We start from the raw sequence: 21,412 nt of genomic DNA on the forward strand, positions 1-21,412 counted from the left end.
AGTTATATTGTAAAGATTTATTTGGAGAATATCTCTTCCCCTAAGATTTTGTTTCTAGTTAAGAATCACTTAAAAAGCATGCTTTAGCCTGGTTATCTCTTCATAAAGGAAAATAATACTAATACTAATACTAATACTAATACTAATACTAATACTAATACTAATAATACCACCACCACCACCACCACCAGGGATGACAGAGCTTGGGGTTTTTTTTTTTTTGAAGAGCAAGAATCTTCCACCCTCATATTTGAGTTCCCAGCATTAAGTAGCACTTCTGTCCCCTATGTATTCCTTGGATAAGTTTGTATTTTTCTTCATTTTTAAAAGAGAACTTTTCTTGTTCCTCTGATGCCTGTCTGGCAATGCTGAAATTCCTTTGCCTCTGTTTGTTGCTCTCCTCATGGCCAGTTTCCATGGAGACACAGATTCCATGCCTAACAAAACCCCATACTTCAAGGTCTCCTTGGAAAACTACCTCCCCCCATCTCGCTTCCAAAGAAGACACAGGGATCGAAGAGAACCAACACACATCCTCACCTTCCTCCAGTGTACATATACTTCGTATATTTTATTTTCTGTGGAGAGTTAAATAGTATGTTAATTGCTATTAGGTTTTAGGGGGAAAAGTACCAACAGCTCATTCTCCCTTCCCTGGCATACACTCCAAAATTACCACATCATGCTAATATTTCAACATTAGCAAGTAGTCCAGATGGTCCACATTAACATTCCAATACTGCCTCAGTTGCCAACAACAGCTTGCTCCTTAAAGTGTCTCCCAAAATAATAATAGTAAAAAAAAATTTAAGCATTTAGTAATGTTGAGGGGTACGTATGTGCATAAAGATGATGGAAATGAGTGCAGATGAGGAAAATAAGAGAACTGGAGCCTTTTCTACTCCCTCACCAGTAATTCAGATTTTTCACTATACAGTGAGAAGAAAGCATAAGAGCCAAGATTTTCATGGGGATTACATGTCATTTGGTGTGGACTGCCCTTGCTTTTGTAGGAGGTGAATAACTGGTATGTATTGGAATATATCCTGCTTGCCACCCCCAAATCCTGTTATGGTGGCTCATTGTGGCGGTGATAGTGTGTATCTGGGAGATATGAGTGAAAAACACTAGAAGTGTATGTTAAAAGTATATATTCCCAGCAGATTCACCCGAGGTGTTAAGGTCATTCCATTTGCCTTGCTAAAGCCAGCAGGCATCTATACTGGGCAGAAGCAATATAGGAAGATGCTGAAGGTGTTGATAATTTCAGTGACAACGGCAAAGGCATCATTTCATACTGGGCAGGAGAAAGCAATGGCAAACTACTCCTGTATTTTACCATGAAAACCACTTGGAAAGACAAAATAAAGCGATTGATGATATAGTGCTGGATGATGGGCCCCTAAGGTTGGATGGCACTTAACATTCTACTCAAGGAGAGTTGAGGATCTTTTGAAGTGCTAATGATGTTTATGACATGGTTAGATTAAAACCTTCTGAACATCTAGCTGCTAATGTTGCCATGAAGGAAAAGAAAGTCTAAAACTGCAGAGTCAGAATTTATAATGGAACTGTGGAATGTAAGAGGCATGAACATGGGAAAGCGCAACACAGTGAAAGATTAAATGAACTGACTACACATTGACATCTGAGGCATCAGCGAATTGGAATGGGCTGGACATTTCCAGTCAGAAGATCATAGTGTTTACTGCTTGGGACATGAAAAATAAAGAAGAAATGTCACTGCTTCCATAGTCATGAAAGATATAGCAAAAAAAGAATTTGCATACAGTTCAGTCAATAACCAAATAAGACCAGCTGGAGTTTGGAGACAATCATTTAATATTGCAGTTATCCAAGTTTATGCTCCAACCACTGATACAGAAGTTTTAAGGTCAAGTTCAACCTGAACCTGATATAATCTGCAAGCAAGATGTGCTGTTTGGGATTGGAGACTAGAATGCAAAACTGGAAATAGTAAGGAGGAAAACATACTTGGACTTTATGACCTAGGAAGCAGAAATGAAGCAAGAGAATTATTTATCAGTTTCTGCCAGTCCAATGATTTATTCATTGCTAACACATTCTTTAATGATCCCTATATTCATGGACATCACTGTATGGAACATACAGAAATGAATCTGACTACATTATTGGTATAAAGAAGTAGAAGACCTCAGTTATAACAGCAAAGACATGACCAGAGGATCATTGTGGAATAGATCACAAACTGCTTGTGTGCAAGTTCCAAGTCAAACTGAAATGGAAGAACAAAGCCACCCACTTTCCACAATATGATCTTGAGGACATACTCACCATTTTCAATGAGTACATCAGGAATCACTTTGAACTCCTGAACCTCATTGATAGAGAACTAGAGGAATTGTAGAATGAAATGAACAAAGTTGTTAAGGGTGAATATGAAAAGAGATTCCCAAAGACCAAGAAACAGAAGAAACCAAACTGGATGTCAAAACAGATGACAGATATTGCTAAGAAAAGAGATTCCAAAGCCGAGGAAAATAAAGATCTCAGGAAGGAAATTAAAGAATTTAAGAGAGCTGTTAGAAGGCACAAGAAGCAGTATTACAACAACATCTGTAAAGATACTGAAAATAGAGGTGGACACAGAAAAAGAATGAAAGTCTTCCACAAGATCTCTGAACTCAGAAGTTCCACTCTCAGATTGGAGTACAGGTAGTCCCTGCTTAACGACCGTTCATTTAACAACTCTTTGAAGTTACGATGGCCTTGGAAAAAATGCTTTACAACCTGTACTTGCGCTTATGACCATTGCAAACCACTGCACCCCCCCGCAGTCACATGATCGTGATTTGTGATCTTTTTATGATGGTCATTAAGTGAATTACATGGTTGTTAAGGGAATTACATAGTCGTTAAGTGAATCATGTGGTTGTTAAGCAAATTTTGGCAAAAAAAGTCCATTGGGGAAGCTAGATTCTCTTAATGACCATGTGATTCGCTTAATGACCATCATAAAAATTGTCATAAAATTGGGTCTGGACACTCAGTGACTCACTTAATGACTGTCCCACTTAACAACCAATTTTATGGTCCCTATTGTGGTTGTTAAGTGAGGACCACCTGTAGATAAAGTCTGTCAGCCCCTGAAAATCTTTCCAAAAAAGTGGCTGAGTACACTCTAGGAGCCACAAAAGGGAAGATGGTAGGTTGTCCTTTTTGCACCTCTGTGCTAAAGCTCACAACGTAGTTCCCTTCTTCCTACTCAGCACCCTCCACTCTCTCAAAAACTGCCCCCACTTCCTGGAACAGGATATAATATAAAAAATAATTATGGAAGAATAACAGAAATAGGCTGTGATGTACAGTATACGGTAGAAATGTTTTCCTCAGAGCCAAGGCAGCATTGGGTACAATCCTTTGATTATAGAGTATATATCAGATTTATATCAGTTCTGGAATACACATTTATTTAATAGACTATTTATGCCACAGATTCCCAAAATAAACCTCCAAGAGGTTTTCTGCAAAAACATAAAACTAAAGTTAAAATCAAGGCTCTTATAATGAAAACTGCTAACAGTTAAAGGCCTGCTCAAAAAGATATGTTTTTATGGCCCCTTAAGAAGGCCAACATACAGGTCAGTCCTCTCAATACAATGCATTCCAGAGACTTGGGGCAGTTACACAAAAGACTCGACTTTCAGTCGCCACAAGCCAAGCCAACAGAAGTTGTAAATGAATCTCCTCAGACGACCTTGATGGACAGATAGAGATCATCTCATTCAGAAACAAACTGGCAGCCAGCGTAATGCTTTCAGTGTAGGTGTGCGACGAACTCTTCAAGTTCCGCTGGAGCTCAAATTTATGACATCACATGTGAAAATATGCCTTCCAGATTGAAAAGGAGTATATAATTAAGACATTAATATTTCAAAATTTTCTGTAGGGAAGTCTTTTCCATCATATTCTATGGAAGTGATTGTTCTTTTGAAAGATGCTTGTGTTTTCACAACATATTTACATTAACTTAATCATAGAAGTAACTTAGATTCCTGAATTGCACAATGTGCTCAACTGCAAACTAATCACACCGTCTGGATTCATCCAATTTGCTAGGCTAAAGTGTTGCTGGTTAGTTTATGATTCAGTGTGACATGTACATCTGGCTCTGAATCAATTTTCCCTAATGTAAAACATGTATCTATTTTCCTCTTTGAAAGGGTGGAAAGGATTTAATACATGTTCTGCTCTTCTATACTTTAGCTCAGAAAGCCAAACTAGTTTTGACACTGTTAATAATTTGTATTGCTGTGTGATTTTGGTGGCTGGAAATGACTGTAGTTTTCTCCCCTCCTGAAATTCTCCTGCTGTAATTAATGGTTTAATAAACCACTGAGACCATGAAACATGATTAGCTGGGAAGTGAATGTTCATTGGGAAGATGGAATAGAAGTAGGAAAAGAAACACTTTAAATCAGCTTTCTCAGTCTGGTGGCCTCTGCTGTCTTGGATCCTCTGGAATTCTCAGGCATTATGGTTATTACAGAGTTGCAAGCCCACTGCATGTAGAAGGCACCAGATTAGAGGAAATCTATCTTAACAATTCACATAAAGAATGAGGCATTTGTTTAGCATCTGCTGTATTAGAATCTAGAAAATGTTATTAGTGATATCACTTTATTATAGCATTATAGCACTTCTGCCTTTGAACACTAAAAGCAATGGTACAATGTTTTGGACAAAACTGAACAACAGCAAAAGAATGTCATTTGGTTTTGAATAATTTGTCTTTTCCAGATGAGATTGGAATCTATTCGATGCATACTGCAATTTCACAGAAAACAATATGTTGTTGAAATGTATTTCAGAGGTTTGTTTCCCTAAAAAGACATTTGAACATAAAACACAGTCTGTTGCCTGGAGCTCAGATCAAAAGAATAATATCTGAGTGTTAATATTAAGAGACAATTAGTTGTGTCTTTAATAATATAACAAAGGAATGTATTTTCTGCTCTTAAGAGCAACCTCAATTTAATTTTGCATTAAAATGCTACAATATTATATTTAAAACTCTGTATGATATAACTAATTTAAAATAAATACATTTTTCATTTCCTTGCATGGTATTTAGTTCAGATATAACACCAAATCGTGTTTTAGCACTACATGGAAGAATTATGGGCTCATGACACACACCCCGATTTTCCCTCTCAGTTCAGCCTTAGAGTCTGTAATTGACTGTCAGAGGCTAACTAAAGTATGTCATTGCATTCCGAACTAGATAAACTGTGTTTGAGGCTGATTTGATTGGCTCATGATGCTACAATTACTGTACATCTTTTCAGTTTCTTTTCTGTCTCATATCATGGTATCAATCATTACAGACACCCTGAGTCAGCAAACTTGTATCATATTTATATAAAATAGAGCACTACAGAAAATCTTTGGCATGTATGATAATACATATAAATTTGCCTTGTTTTCCTTTTTTTCTTTTGGACATTGTGTCCCTCTTAACATATTATGTAACTTTTAGTCTAAATTGCCTATTGATCAACAAAAATTAGGGAAAATTCTCAAAAAAAATAGCACCCTCTTCATTTTTGGCTATCAACCCAGCTCCACCTGTAAGCTGCTGCATAACATTATTATAGTACTGGGCTTAGGAAAAAAGATGGAAGCAGAAGTAACAGGGAGGCTTTCTCTAGTGATCAACTACACTTCTTGGAGAAATTTAGAGGACTATTCCAGTAGACAGCTAAAGTGTAATTTGAACAGTATGGGAACCTTTTTTCAGAATTATTCCTCCATCCAGTTTTAAATGTTCTACTCACATTTTGAAGATGTGTTGGGAAATAACACAAAATATTATTCTGTCTAATTTGGAATTGCCTAGGTGTCAATTTACTCTTACTAATCACCAGGATCTTCTGAGCTGTCTATGAAATCTCAGAAATATATCTGACCATTCTATAAAACCAAAATGTTAGTTTTATAGCTGCAACCATCCATACCACTAACTCAGGGTTCTAAAATATAATCTGTTAACAATAGTCATTTCACTAGTTATGTACTATTGAAGAAGTGGCCAACCTTTCTGGACTGCTGGGCACTTTTGGAATTTGGGAGCATATTATGAGCATTCTTACAAAATGGCCCCTATAGTAGGCAGAGCTAATAATAAAACAGCAATTTAGCAGTAGGTAAGATAGGCTGTTCCCCTTTGCCTTCCAAGTTGCTCTGTCTTTTTGGAGCAGGAGGACATATTCTCAAACAAAGAAGTGGACTAGACTTACCCATCATTTCTAACAACAACCCTGGAATATAGATATAGATATATCCCTGAAATATTCTTGGAATTAAATATTATAATTCTGTAAAATTAAAATGACCTAAAATAATAATAAAAAATAAGGTGGGGCCTAGAGTCCAGTAAAATGAGAAAGCTTCTATACCATATATATTAAGTTGCACTGAAATGATCTATACTTAGTTGCATTTAAAAATATCTAATAATTGTCTTTATCAATATGTACATCAGATATGGAACACTGCCAAAGTTACATTAATTTAAGTATGAAAACATCAAGAATATTTATTTATTTATTTATTTATTTGATGTGTATATACTGTCCCAATCCAACTGGAGTTTAAGCAGTTTACAGTGTATATAATAAAATACAATAGTGTAAAATACACAGTAATATAAAATAAAGAATATATAATGATAATAAAAACTAAAACTTACATTGATAGCACCAGGATCAATCCTAATCCTGGAAGTCTCTCCAGAAAAGCCAGGACTTTACAAATTTTTGAAAGGCCATCTGAGGGGGGTGGGGTGGGGTATCCTTGCTTAGAAGGGTAAGCTATTCCATAGAAGGGGAATCCCTACAGAGAACCCTTGCCTTTGAGTCCCACTTCCTGGTAGGTAGGCACCCTGAGCAAGCCCTCTAATTACATGGGATGATTTGATTAGGGCAAAATAGTCTTTTAAATGCCCAGGACTCAAGCCATTTAGGGTTTTAAAGATAATATCCACCCCCTTGAATTGTACTTGCAAATATGCTGGTAGCCAAAGCAGCTCCCTCAGAAATGGTATAATATGGCAACATTGAGACTGATCAGTTAGCACATGGGCCACTGCATTTTGGACTAGATAGTTTCTGGGTAATCCTCAAGGGTAGCCACTTGTAGAGCAAATTATAGTAATCTAAACAAGAGATAACAAGGATAGCATCCTTTTCCAGGTGAGGCTATAACTGGTGTACTACCCAAAACTCAACAAAAGTCCTCTAAGCCATGGCTTCCATCTGCTGCTTTAGTAGGAATGCTGAATCCAGGATGACCTCCAGACGGAGAGTCTGCTCTCTGGGTGGTATGGAGATGGTCTTGAAGAAGGAATTCTGTGGTCATTCTACAAACATCAGCTTACCCCAGATAGACAAGAGAGAGTGAAGAAAAAAAAAATCAAGATTGACCCATTTTGATTTTCATTAGTATAAGAGGGGAGAGAATCTCTGTCAGGCTCTCAATATTATAATATAGTTCCAGCAGCTCATGCAGGCTGTTTTCTGACCTGGTCTATCTCAAGGGGCTGACAGGCAAGCACAGGCCCATCAACAAAGATGGTATAGTCCTGCAATCAGTAGGCTTCTGAATACTCTGTCTTGTTTGAGCATGGGGTGGAGATGCACATCTGGTTATCTTAGTATTATAGCCTTTGGAGGACTGTAACATTAAGAAGGCTGGATCAGAGTGGTAAATGCTTCCATGGGAAAGAGTGCAGTACCACTTGTTTTAAGAATAGCATTACTGCATTTATCAAATCTGGCTATTAACTGGCTTCCAAATACCTTCCATTTCCTCTAGGGCTCTCCACAACTGCAGGGCCACCATATTCTCAACAACCTTCCACAGAAAGGGTTCAGGCCTGAATATGGAACCAAATCCATGATTGTTCTTATGATTAGTGATAGGACTAAAGAGGCGTGACCCTTTTGATCCTGTTGACCTTAAGTGGCCTTCAGTATCAACCTTTTGGACTGGTTGTGAAGATTGGGAATGTGGGTGGAGCTACTGTTTTGCAATGATTCTCCTTCCTGAAGGGCAGTTCCAGTTGTTGGTGGTAGTGAGAAAGAGGTCATCAAAGCATCCTCCACTTTGGGGTGTCACAGGGTTTACTTTCTCTTTTATGCTAGTTATGGGCACCTTTGCCCAAATAACACCCCTACTTCAAGAGTTGCACTGGCTATCAGCTTCTGGGAGCAATTCAAGGTGCTGGTTATCTTTAAAGCCCTATATAGCTCAGAACCTGAGTATTTTCAGAACTACCTATTCCCAGCAGCTTCTACCTGTCCATTAAGCTGTGAAAGACAAGGATCCCTCCCTGTCCCTATCCCCAGGAAGTGTCATCTACAAAGACTATGGGAATAAGATATTCTTGGTTGCTGCCTTCCCTGAACAGTACTCCTTCTAAGATCAGATCAGCCAAACTATCTTGAGGTCTAATATGTTTGAATTTGATTCCTCCTGCGAGAGGAATGTTTGTTCTTGATGTTTGGAATATCATGATTTATGAATTATATTTTTAATCTTCGTACTTTATGTAGGTATGTAAGCATCTCAAGAGAAGCATATAAGTCTAATAAAACAAATAAATGAATTCCTGTCTCTAATTTGAAATATCAACTTAAAATGCTTAATTATATATTGCCTGGCTGGAACAGAACTTTAGAAGATTTTTGATATGAAACTTTCTTACAAAAACTGCTCAGGTCAGCCCACTGGGTTCTACAGAAATTCTATGGTTATTCTACATAGGATCATTCTTTGAAATCTTCATATCATTTCATATCATAGACAGAAGAGCAAAAGTAAAGAGGAGGAGGCTACTTCATTGTTGTAGCTCCCATATTCTGTTTTCTACGTTTTCTTATTAGTCTCACATTCTGTTTCATATTTATTCATTTATGAATTGAAGACTTGTTGAATACCTATAACAGTCAGGTCCTTTTGGACTGATTCAGAGCAAGAGGCATATTGTGCATAATGTAACATTACAACAAATTTAATGTTTTAAGAAACCACTGGGAAGTGGGACAATAGACTATTTTCTTAAAATAAGAAAAGTCTTGGAAGAATAGCAGTTATTAAAATTGCACCTATAGTCCAAGCATGCTCACATTAAAACTTTCCAGTATTATATAAAGAGCAAAGTATGATACACATTTAAACCCAGAAGCCACAAATCCCATGGGCACCTAAAGGCATGAAGGAAGGCTTATATGGGTTTAACAGATTTTCCTTAACACCTATTCCCTAGTGGCATAACACAAACTATTTCTGAAGTTCCTCAGAGTTGGTAAAAATAACAATAATATATTAAGAGGCTGATATTAGGAAGAAAACTAAAGTTGTGGCACTAAATTTGTGTAGTAATGGTTTTATGGATTTGCCATATCACTTGTGAATTCACTGCAAAAGTGGAATCTAATACTTTCTGCATTTAGCTATCAACAAGATGAATCTTTGTTTATTAGAAAAGAATGGTATCTACATAGCATGTTATATGTTGAGCTGTTTCATATCACATTTTCAAGAATCTCACTGAGGACAACCTTAAGCATCTCTACAGGATAGATGCAAAATTGTCATTTTAGGGTAGAATTTTCTAGGACATACTAAAGTCTATTAAGCAAATATCTTTTAAGAAATGCAACATGCACCAAAAGAAACTACTTAACTGAGCTCCCTTTAACTCCCCACCACTGTTCTTGTTTATGAAATTACAACTGAGTATCTATCTTACATCCCTCCCTTGCTACATTTGTGCATTAACCCCTCTGTCTGAAGCTGAAGTCATTAAAGTTTTATTATGCTTGGTAATGCATACTTTGAGCACCTTCAGCCAATATTCCAAATGGCATTAAGAAGATGAACTGAAGGAGCTTTAACTAGCAGAACCTCCTATATTTCCATGGAATATATTTGCTATGAATAGAATTTATTGAAACCAAGAACTGCAAACATACAGAATTTTTGCAATACATTACAAGTTGATTAAAAACCGATTCATATTCAAAGAAACTGTTGTACTTTTGCGACCTCTGCTGGAAAGTTCAAGGAAAATTTTTAGCACTTGGAGAAGTGTAAGAAATGTCTCACAGACTACAGAAAACCCTTAGTGCATTTTAAGCAACTGTTTTTGTTAAAACAATTATTTATCAGCTGTCTCAAAACACGACTAATAGGACAAAAGACTGCAATCCAAAACTGAGAGGAAATTCATCTGAATAAAGTAGTGATTATGCTAATCTATACAGAGAAATTAATTTCCAATTGGAGGAATATTCTCATGAAGATACTGCAAAGCCAGATCAGTCCATTTCATTTCTTGTTCTTTTACTGATTCTGTTGCTCCACCATTGTCTTGTTCTGGTTCTGGAAGTTCATTCTGAAAATAGAAAATTCTGTAATGCTTCAAAAGTGAACACTTAAAAATATTTATCATGAATAATAAAAGAAACAAATCTGAGTGGGAAAAAAGGTACATAATGTGTTTTCAGTACAACATATCAAATGAAATCAGGTTTTGTTTCAGAAGAATCAATTCATAAATGGGAAAGTAAGCAATATTTTGTTTTTAATTGCAAACCTAAACATCTTTAAGTGCTGTAATCATGCATAAGGGTACATGTATGAAATTGTTAATAGCTTACTGGCTCAAATGCTAGGCATTTGGAAATTAAGTTTGTAGTTATAGGTGTGCTTATTACATTGTACGTCCTACTGATTTCTTCAGGATCTATGTTATATCACATTGTTTTATGAGATTATTAATTCCCTCTCTCCATAGATATTGAAAAATAAGCTACTCAGTTTATTGAACATTTACTGAATAAATGTTCATAAAAGGGCAAAATTAAAAGTTCCATGGCACTGACGTTTCCTTATATGTTAATACAGTACTACTTAAAAGATTAACAAACTATACATAGGTTCTTGCATCATATTCCATTTATAAGCCAAAAATGATGTTATGGTTAATTTTTTAATAGCACAAGTATATTAATACAACTGATGTACATATATACAATAGTATAAGATATGGCTCTTGACAATACAGTTAAACAATTTTATGAAAAAATACTGTTTTCATAACAGCTATTTAGTATACTAGGTGCCAAGCAAAGCAGATTCCCCTCACAACATATACAAAATTACTTAAAAATCATATGTATATATGCTTGCTGTGATATTAATAGATTACTCACATGACCATTATAAAATCAACATGGAGCTGTTTATTTTATTTCTTAAATGTGTTTTTATTTTATGTAAATAAAATATTTGATTTATAAATTTGTATTCACCCAACCTCAAATGACTGCTTGCTTCGTGATTTGTAATTTTCACTTTCATTTGTATCATATAAAACAAGCATTGTTTTAGGACTGGTACAAAATGGCAAATGAACATAAACCAACCACATGCTACCATTTGTGGAAGCAGTTTAGTTGGTGAAACAGGAGAGATTATTCCTCCTTCCTGCTGCAGTACATCCCACCTGCTGGCACCTCCTTAAATCAAATAGTCTTTTCCTGCGGTCAAGTGGTACAGAAAATGACAGTTCCTTTAAGGAGTTGCTAATAAATGTCACATATATGCCAACCTACACTTTAAATCAGCTTCTTCAAACCCAATCACTGCACAGCTCTAGTATATATTCAGAAAACATTTCAAACAGCCATAAAGAAGATGACAAACTTCAAAGAACTTTATGTAGTATCTATACAACTATATTTTATGTATCTGTATTAACAACTACATCGTTGCTGCTTTAGTTTTATTATAACCATTTTTACTATTTATATTTCACCTTTCTGCTCATAGGCAGAAACTTTACTAGGCTTTTGGAATGTTAATTCTTGACTGGGTTTAATTAAAGTTATTAGCAAAAGCTTCATTGAGAGTTTTTTGAAATTGAGAAAACAGTTTAAAATAAAAAGGAAAAATATATTAATTATTCAGGAACTTACCAAGGGTATTGCCACATCTTCATATGGTAACTTATCTTCTCTCCATGCATCATCAATCAAATCTAGGATTCTCCCATCCCTCTGTACCTCACTATCCATTTTTTGTGCAGTTTATAATGAGGTCTATGATACAAAGAAAACATTTATGCTTATATACTACTGCTTGTCTTATACCTAATTGCCAAATTTACTTCCCTGAAAGGAAATTCCACTGAAGTGAAGGGAATCTATTTTTTTAAAGAGTTTTTTTATTAGTGAAATATAACAAAACAATTATGGTATTACAATTTTAAAAACTGCACACCTTACAGTAATTAAAACAAACATAAACATAAGGGGAAAAAGAAACTAAGGAATAAAGTAAAAATAATCCACATATTAATATAAATCAACTTCTCATGAAATCTTGACCATATTGCTCTATCTTCTCATTTTAAAATGTAAAGACATTTCAAAATTGCTATGGAACACATATTTTGAATTCATTCTTCAAAATCAGGAGCACGAATTTCTTTGTTTCCTTAAAAAAATTATCCTTGCCAAGCCCCACACTTGTTAAAGCTTGAGTTCTTCATAAGGTCAAAATTCACATTTGAGAAGTATAAATAACCATCATGTCATACAACATTGCTTTTACTGAGCTATACACAATGACATCAAAATCCCTCTGCTGATAATCTGCACTGATCATATTATACCTACATTTTTAAAAATTCCAATATACATTAATTTATACTTGCATATCATGCTGCTCCCTCTTTCTGCAGCCCATTCAGTTTGCAGGAAACTTTTTGGGAACATTTTGCAAAGTGCTTTTTTTTTTCTCAAAAAGTTTTAGTATGACCTTCAAAACTGGCGGCTAACTGTTCCCTGTTAAGTGTTACCCATTTAATAGCAAATTAAATGGCAAAGATATAGATTTTTGGCTATTTCCAATGGTTATTTTGCTCAATTCCAGTAAACATTCATATATTCACTCCTTCATATGATACTTTTCTTTGAGACTTTCACTATGCAATTACTTAATTGCAGCTTTTAAGAGGATAGTGGAAAAATCATGCTTACTTATAATTTTCATGTTTTCTCAATACTTTTAGTACTTTTTTTCTTTAAAAAGACTATTAAGGAGGAAAAATACAGGTATACATAATGGATAAATATGTTAAATAATATCCTTCTGGAAGCATCCATATTCTTTAACTGTTATAAATCCTGTTACAGCACTTTCCCATCTCTGATATATATATTTAGGAACTCCGAATTTACCAGAATCTTTCTGGAATTTTTAACGGGTCCAGACCACTTGCTTAATTATTTGGGAACATCAGTATTCAGGGCTTCTTACAGGGCTGCTTGTAATAATGAAATAACTTATCCTACAAGGTTGCTTGCAAAACTTACAGATAGATAATACTTATCGATAAACATAACCGCAACTCATTTCTCATGAGGACCATCAGGACTACTGTCCGACAGCCCGAAACACGGCATGCGAGCCTAGCAGCGCCTACATTCTTACCCAGTTTCCCTGCCCGTATATGAAACCTAACAAATTATCCATCCCGACTTCGTTCCGAAAAGAGAGAAATTTCAGGACCCCGCCCCGCGCCCCCTCCTGCTCCTCCTCTCTTCCATCACCGCTTCTCCTCCCTTCCTCCATGCGCCTCTCACACCAGCGCTTCGACTCACACCTGCAGCACGCGACATCCGCCGCCGTTCCGCGATTTTGGAAGAAAAGGACGTGACGTCACAGGCGGCAGCTCTAGTAGACGTAAATCATAGAGAGGATCGCGAAAAACGTGGGCGGGGCGTTTGCAGCTCTTTTCGGAGGAGCGGCTCGGCGGTAACGGAAGAGCTCTGGGGAGTGTGGCGGAGGTGCGCATCTGCACGCTTCCTCGAGTCCTTTCGGCGGGAGAGCCCTAGGGATCTGAGGTAACTCTGCTTGGCATTCGTTATTTGACGCCGGGTTTACCGACTGGGCTCCTTTTTCTGCTGCCCTGCTCTCCGTCCTCTGTTGTCTTAGTCCTGTATTGTCGGTTCGCAACTACTGTACTAAATTTTAGCCTGCTGCCCCAGCCCCGCTGGGACTACTTTATGATTCAGCATGTTATGTGAATCTAGAAAGTTGGATTAAATTAATAAACCATGACTTAGCGAAAGTGTCGTGCGAACGCAGCCACTGAATCTCTCGTTTATTGGTCTTTGCCCAAATACGTTTCTTTACAATAGGTAAGACAAGAATACTTTCTGAGCAGTTGTTATTGAAGTAGGAAGTCCCAGTACAGATTTGAGATGCTATCCTACAGATACTTGAGAAGGTCCTATTGGAAAAAGTGACATTTTGAATAAAAATCAAGATGTTCATTGATTTAAGTCTCAGTGTATTACTTATATTACTTACTTAAGAAGGTTCTTTAATAATAATTTCTAACAAAAGTGCATTCTTGTTGGTTGGTCTAACCAGTACTGTACTCAGAAAAAGATGGAGATTGTACTTTTTGACAGTGTTTTATATATATAAAGAAATTAATCAATTTTTTCACATTCATTTTAGTTAAAAAAAAAAAGGATGGTTTTTGTGCCAAGTAAGCAGATATATACTTAGGAAGTTATTAGAAGCTTAATTAAAGCAGCTGCAGTTCAGTTAATTGTTGGTGTTTAGAGGATATTTTTGCCATGATATGCTAGGAGACCAACCTTTACTAGCTTTTAAACTCTACTACTCCATCACCTCAAGTTCTCTATTCATTGACCTTTTTAGTTCCTACATTACTGGTCTGACAGGAAATAACATGGATATGTATGCACCAGTCACCACAGACTGCAAGTATGTTTTGTGTGCACACTGGGGATACAGTCAAAGTGTAGTTTGCTGTTAAATATAGTTTAGGAAATGCCATTGGTGAGTTTTTACTAGATGATTCTTGGGTTTGAGGGAAGAATGGGGAAAAATATGAACAATAAATTAGCAAAAAAATTAAAACTGTTTAACTATTAAATCTTAGAGTCATGCTACTTATTGTTATATGTTATTACTTTTTTGCCTTAACAGAAATGAAAATAATTAGCACTTTACAGGAAAAAAAATCTGAGAAAGTGGAATGATGCCTTTGTTTGGACTAAGTATTAAATACTAGATGGCAGCTTTCAGGTAAATTCTGAATTTAAGATATTTTATTGAATGTTTAGTATTCAGTCTTAACGATCATTGGCAAACTTAAGCAAATCGGGGCTGGTTATATATAGCTGACTAACTATAGCCATTCTGTGATGAATGGAGCAGGTATGCAAGATCTTTCTACTATTCAGACAAGACTTTGAGTGGACTATTTACATACTGACCAAGTTTCAGTACAAAACAAACAAAAATTATAACATTCCTTCCACCAGGGTACAGTCCAACGGCAATCAAAATTAAAAAGTAAAAAAAAAAATCAGTTAAAATTACACAAAAGCAATAAAATCAATATATACCATGACATATCTACAAACACAGTAAAAATAACTTAAGCAACTGTAAAATCCTAAAAAAATAGGTCCCCACATATAATGAGGGATAGGTATTTTCTGTATTTGGCTCATACAGTGCAATCTCTTATTTTTCAGTGGGCCACCTCAGATGCTAAATTTTGCTAGGTAAATTTGTGAACCAGTCCCCAGTGCTGTAAATCCTAACCACTAATGCCTACTCCTACTATCTGAAGTCTTTGTAATCTCTGTCAACTGGGAGTTTTTCTTTAAAAATACTGTAAGAATGTTGTGCATGTGAAATTCATTTTAGTCCAGATTATTAAATCATACGGCATCTATATATCAACATTTCTTTGAAGTGCTAGATGTTTTTTTCTTCTTTATATGGTCTTCAGACATCTCCTTGATCGCTTATCGTTCTTCCATCTGAAGATAAAGCTACAGTACATATTTTGGATGGGTGATGCCTTTCTATTCTTGCTTTGTAAAGAAAAGAAAGAGAAAAGAACACAAATGTAGCAAAATAATTGCAACAAGCTCTTTATTTTTTATGAAAAGATATAAAGCTACTGTAGTACCTTTCATTTTAGAATACTGTGGCAATGTAATATGAAATAATGCTTGCTTAGCTAAAGTTTTAGCAAAATCTTGTTTACTAGTTTATTTTTGTGTTGTTTTTAATTTATAATTTGCCCAGCATTTAGCCTGTAAAGCTATTGAAGTGCCAACTGTTCCCTCCATATTTACTATAAATTGTGTAATTTTTCACTGATCTTTCCCTTTTCCATATCTCATATCAAACAGTGAGATAGAGGAGGGTAGACATGGTGAAAGCTTACTAGCATAATTTTTATTTATTTATTTTTTCTTTTCCAGGAGCTTTAAGGGAAGTGATTTCAGGATGGAGGCACTGCTGGAAAGAATGCAAACCCAAGGACAGAGCAGGTGTGTATTTGCTATTTCTCAATAATGTTATTCAAATAGAAATAAACATTTCTTTAAGGACTTCATGTATTAGCTACTGTCTTTACCAAATTGTCAGAAAAATCCATATTTATTAAATGCACCAGTTTGGGGTGTTTATCACCATTCTGATACAAAAATAGTATCTATACCTTGTGAAACTTTTTCTTATGTGCATTCATTTACAATTTGGATTCCTTTTTATTAAGGTAAAACCAATTTAGCAATTGTATTAAGTATTATTTTAAATAAACTTTTAAGAATGTGCTGTAATTCAGTAGCAGCTGTGTATTTTGCTTGTCTCCTAATTTTTTGTAAAATGCAACTGCAAGGAGTCATTAAAATGGTAGTACTATGCTTACCTTTTCAAGTTGCTGTACAGACTAATTGAGGCTGATTACAGAGGGATATGTAGGCTATTTTAATGCATACCTAAGTGCACTCAATGTAAAGTAAACCTCTTTAAGAATGTTGCTACATAGATCTAAGGATAGTTATTAGGTTATTCTCATTTTAGTGCACATATACCAGCTATGTTCAGTTTCAGAAAATTTTTATCATTATACTTACAATTCTGGTAATAATAAAAAAATAAGAACACTCTATGGATACCAGAATTGTGGAGTGGCATAGGGAGGGAAGGTAAATAATACAACTGTTATATTACCAGGGATCACCATTACAATTTAGAACAATTAATGGAGTGGTTTGTGTATTTCTGTTTCATTATGCAAGGAACAAAATTGCTTTCTTGCACAGAACCTGAAAACACAAAAGTGCAATCTTGTGGTCACTGTTATATTATGTCCTCACTCAGCCACTAAAAAAATCTCTGAGGCTCTTACCATTGCGATATCAAAGCTCTAATGCTGGTAGAAGTAAAAAGGGTATTGTGTCAGACTGGGGCACAATTTGGATTCACAGATTCTAGAGCAGCACTGTTAACATTTCTGATATGTTTAAGATATTCCAGTAGTGTGTGTGATTTATATAATTCCCTTCTACTATATATATATACTATATAATGAGAGATTTTTTTAAAGTCAGTAACCCAAAACAAGTAGGAAGGGAGAAAAATGCTATTCCTCCCTCTTGTTTTCACCTTGCTTGAGTAACACTAGCTGCATTTTGAATTTGTTGGTTATTTCATTCAAGATCCCTCTATTTGAGTAGGATTACACTTTAAATGGTTTTCTATTTATTAAAAAAACCCCTATGCTTTTCCTTGTGTTTGCTTGTGTTTTCCTTGTGTTTGGTTGTGTTCAACCAAAGTGAACATCCAGTCAAGGTTTGGAGAAGCTTGAGACATTAACCTCCGCTAGCTGTAACTCTGCTTTCATATCAAATTATTTTTTCCATTTGTCTTCTGTAGGTTTTATGTTTCCCTCCCCTAGTGTCAAAAGTCTCTGAAAGCTCAGATCTTAGATGAAGTTATGCATAACTAATGTACAAATATAATATGTATTAGGGCTTTGCACAGTTTGAAAATTATTCAGAAGAAGTGCTTCAGAGTTCATGAGAGACCAGCATCTCTTTGCTATTCATTAAGGCAGCAATCTCTTTTTTCAGGCTTCCATGCAAGCCTGAAAGATGTATCTGCTTTAAGATTTACACTACCAATGAGTAAAAGAATCAACTAATTAAAGCAGCCAGACCTTCTTTAAGCTGATGTCTGAAAAAAACCTATGACTGCTTCACTTCTATGCAGTTTTATTCCTGTGTTGATGACCTTATATGATAGTTCAATTAATATTTTATTTTGATTTAAACAAAATAAATAAGTAGAAAAACCTGAACTGTGATAGCATCATAGTAGGATTATATGTCATAGTTTGGATAAGAATCATGCTTATATGTTAGTAATCAAGGGTGCTCAAAAATGGAAGATATGAACCTTGCTTTTTTCTTGAGAGAGAATATATTTAATCAGATTTTAGCCTACTTTTCATTCAAAGTAATAGAAAATTGAGCTGAAGTTGCAGGAATTATAGCCTCTTATGAGTAACTAACACATGTTAAATTGAAGAGAAAACATTTTTTTTCCCCTTAAAGAGAACTGCCAATATCAATTTTATTTTCTGGGAGAATTGAAAATAGGCATAGTTGCTTCTTCTAAGGGGATGCCAATATCAAATGATTAGATTCAAGGGGTAAATATTGTTCAGCCAAAACCAAATTAAATATTGGGTAATCAGAAACACTACCAGATAAATGGCCAGACTGAAATGGCAAAGTAACAGCTCTGGGTCTCAGTTTTTTTTTCTTTTCTTTTTTTTAATAACTCTGTGTTTAATGATGTGCTGTGGTGCTCTTAACTGTCTTCATTTGTGCTACCCTTGGGCTTATGAACTAGTACTCGTGCCACACTTGTGACAATTGAGGTTAAGATTTCTGCTCTCCGGCAAAAGTCTTAAGAGAACTTACAAATGCAATAGAACCACATAATGTTGCTTTCCTCTTATGATCAGTTAGTTTTTTCCCCCAGTTGAGCATTTTGATTCTAATTTAATTACATTTTTCAAGAAGCTGAAATTTAATACTTACAAATTTCATTTAATGGATAGCACTTTATTTCCAAGTACATGTGTTTGGATTTTGTGGGGGACCACAAAGTGATCAGTGCTTCTCAATGTATTAACTAGCATCTTCCATGTGACAATTATTTATGCATTTACATTTTTGAGTCTGTTTTAATTTAAAAACATTTTTTCAAAATCTTATGTATTTTATACATTACATAACAAAAAGGGTAACAAATAAATGCCCCTGGTGCTTGTAGGCTTTCCAGTAGTAACCTGTTCGTGTATTGCACAGAATCTATTGTTTATTAGAGTTGAACACAAATCTGTGTTATAGGATGTCTTTGAACAGTGTCCTTATTGCTTTTTTATGGGGGAGCCCACCCCTGGCCATTGAAATCAGGGGCCCTAAGGATAGGATGTGTATATAATAGGGCTGTGAGGTGTTTTTGATTTGAAGACAAAAAGTGCTATATAGCACCTGAGGGTGCAACCATATCACCTGTTTGTAACTCCTTAAACAATATGTAGGTAGTCCTTAGTTAATGATAGTAATTGGGACTATAATTTCTGTCACTAGACACACAGTCATAAAGTTGCCATCATTAAGTGAATCTCCCACTGTTAAGTGACCTCCTGCCAGCTTCCCCATTGAATTTGCTTGTCAGAAGCTAGCAGTGAAGGTTGCAAATGTGATCACGTGACCACGGGATGCTGCAATGGCCACAACTACAAGGACCGGTTGTAAGTACCACTTGTTCAGCATTGTTGTAACTTTGAATGGTTGCTGAACGAATGGCCATTAAGTGAGGACCACCTGTACACATTTTATTTTCTGGTGATTGTTTAGTAGCTGTAGAGGGCAGCTGCACAATACCAGAAAAAAGTATAGCTGTTTAAGAAGTTGTAGATAAATACTGTGTTTGTACTTCTACATATTCTGAAGCATCTTTTTGTATGAGAATCTGAATCTGCTACATAGCCCTGCTATAGAATATTACTAGTGGCTGGGGGATGATCACAGAGAAAAAGATGAAGAAAGCTTTGCTTACCTAATATCACTTTTCTGATAACTGTTGTGTAGTCAGAACAAGCTATTTTCTTGTTAGCAGAGGCTTCCTGACTTCATGTGAGGCAGAGCTGCAAGAGTTGATGAAGCAAATAGATATCATGGTGGCTCACAAGAAAGTTGAATGGGAAACTCAAACTCAGGCTTTGGAGTCTTGTTTAGAAATCCGAGAACAGGAACTGTCCTCCCTCAAAAATGCATCAGAGGAGAAACGCAAAGAGGTATTTCTATGAGTTTTATACAATCTTCATTTTATTTAAATAGACTTTTCCTTCCTCTGTAAAATTCCACTATAGATATTGACCCTACAAAAACATACCCTTTGAACATTTCTGTAAGGTAATTTAAAGGGATAGGTTTCTAAGTAAAAATGCTGTGAAATAATGAAGTGTATCCCCTAGCCATAGTTTGAGAATTCTGCAAATAATATGTAAATAATATTCATTTGATAAAATTAAAGTGGCAGATTCACCCTAACTTTTATTACTTCTGTTTTCCCATCTGTTCCTTCTATATTGAAAGGTTTGATGTATTATTTATTACATCATGATTTGATTCACAGTCTTTAGTCAAAACCACTTAACTGGTCATTGATGAAATATTGTAAATATTAAGAACGTAACACCAATAGCCAAGGAAAACTTACTGGAAAAAGTAGCAGCACAATAGCAGACCTGGCATAAAAACAGAATAACACACTGTGTGTGTGTGTGTGTGTAATATATTGCAAACACAATCACTTATCAGGCTGCAAAAATGTCACTGGGCTCTGAACTTTTCCACATGAGTGATTTATAGAGTGACCCTGCAGCAATATACAGCCTGTCTTCTGCAATGATTTGGCTAGATGATGTTATAAATTGGTAGTATAGAAATATTCAGTGTCATGCATCCTTTTTTAAAGAGAACACTACATCATGGGTACATCAACTCACAAAATATGATATCTGTGACTGTTACTGTGGATCACTAGTTTTTCAGAACTTATAAATGATCTTAGTCAGTTATTCCTGTGTGGAATGAAGCAGTGAGGAACAGTGCCACAAACTCTCTCTTTGGAAATCAGTATAGAAGGATACTATTTTTGATACTATTTATAGTTGAAATGGCCAGAAGAATTGACAGTTTTATTCTCCTAGGCCTTTCCCCCAGTGTACTTCAACTGTCAGAGCACCTGAATGGGATGGTGCCAAAGTAAAATAAATAAATTTAAGGCTATTTTGATATTGAGCTAGTTCTGAAAACAGTAAAGTGGGTCCAGATTGTAATCGTTATCTAAGAATACTTGGAACTCCCTAGGACCACTTGCTTGAGCATGTTGACCCTAGGAGAGTGGACAACAGTTGCTACAATTTGTAGGCTCC

The 21,412-nt window shown here is 35.6% G+C and overlaps 2 protein-coding genes across 10 annotated transcripts in view; one reads left to right on the forward strand and one right to left on the reverse strand.

The window, feature by feature from the left end:
• Window positions 1-8,050: 8,050 nt before the first annotated feature.
• On the reverse strand, window positions 8,051-13,791 carry ANAPC13 (anaphase promoting complex subunit 13). Of its 5 annotated transcripts, none has more exons than XM_025170886.2 (3): window positions 13,718-13,791; window positions 12,027-12,149; window positions 8,051-10,441 (listed from the first exon to the last, which is right to left on the reverse strand). In XM_025170886.2, the coding sequence occupies exons 2-3, from the start codon at window positions 12,123-12,125 to the stop codon at window positions 10,316-10,318; spliced, it is 225 nt and encodes a 74-aa protein (XP_025026654.1). In that variant the 5' UTR covers window positions 12,126-12,149; window positions 13,718-13,791; the 3' UTR covers window positions 8,051-10,315. The 5 variants fall into 5 exon arrangements, with proteins under 5 accessions (XP_025026654.1, XP_007434804.1, XP_007434805.1 ...); XM_007434742.4 differs by having other exon boundaries at window positions 13,665-13,740; XM_007434743.4 differs by lacking the exon at window positions 13,718-13,791 and adding an exon at window positions 13,546-13,677.
• A 32-nt stretch (window positions 13,792-13,823) lies between these two features.
• The window catches only part of CEP63 (centrosomal protein 63), a 36,816-nt gene continuing 29,227 nt past the window's right edge, over window positions 13,824-21,412 (forward strand). For 4 of the 5 annotated variants that reach the window (XM_007434739.4, XM_025170883.2, XM_007434741.4 and 1 more), the window contains exons 1-4: window positions 13,824-13,958; window positions 15,079-15,177; window positions 16,374-16,442; window positions 20,089-20,269. In XM_007434739.4, the coding sequence (XP_007434801.1) occupies window positions 15,164-15,177; window positions 16,374-16,442; window positions 20,089-20,269 (264 nt within the window). In that variant the 5' untranslated portion in view covers window positions 13,824-13,958; window positions 15,079-15,163. The remainder of the gene's footprint in view (window positions 13,959-15,078; window positions 15,178-16,373; window positions 16,443-20,088; window positions 20,270-21,412) is intronic. The other variant, XM_007434740.4, reaches the window with a different exon arrangement.

Source organism: Python bivittatus, unplaced genomic scaffold, assembly GCF_059951505.1.
Source record: "Python bivittatus isolate LINGU-HERP-01145 unplaced genomic scaffold, Pbiv_v1 ctg000980_np1212, whole genome shotgun sequence".
Taxonomy (NCBI): Eukaryota; Metazoa; Chordata; class Lepidosauria; order Squamata; family Pythonidae; genus Python; species Python bivittatus.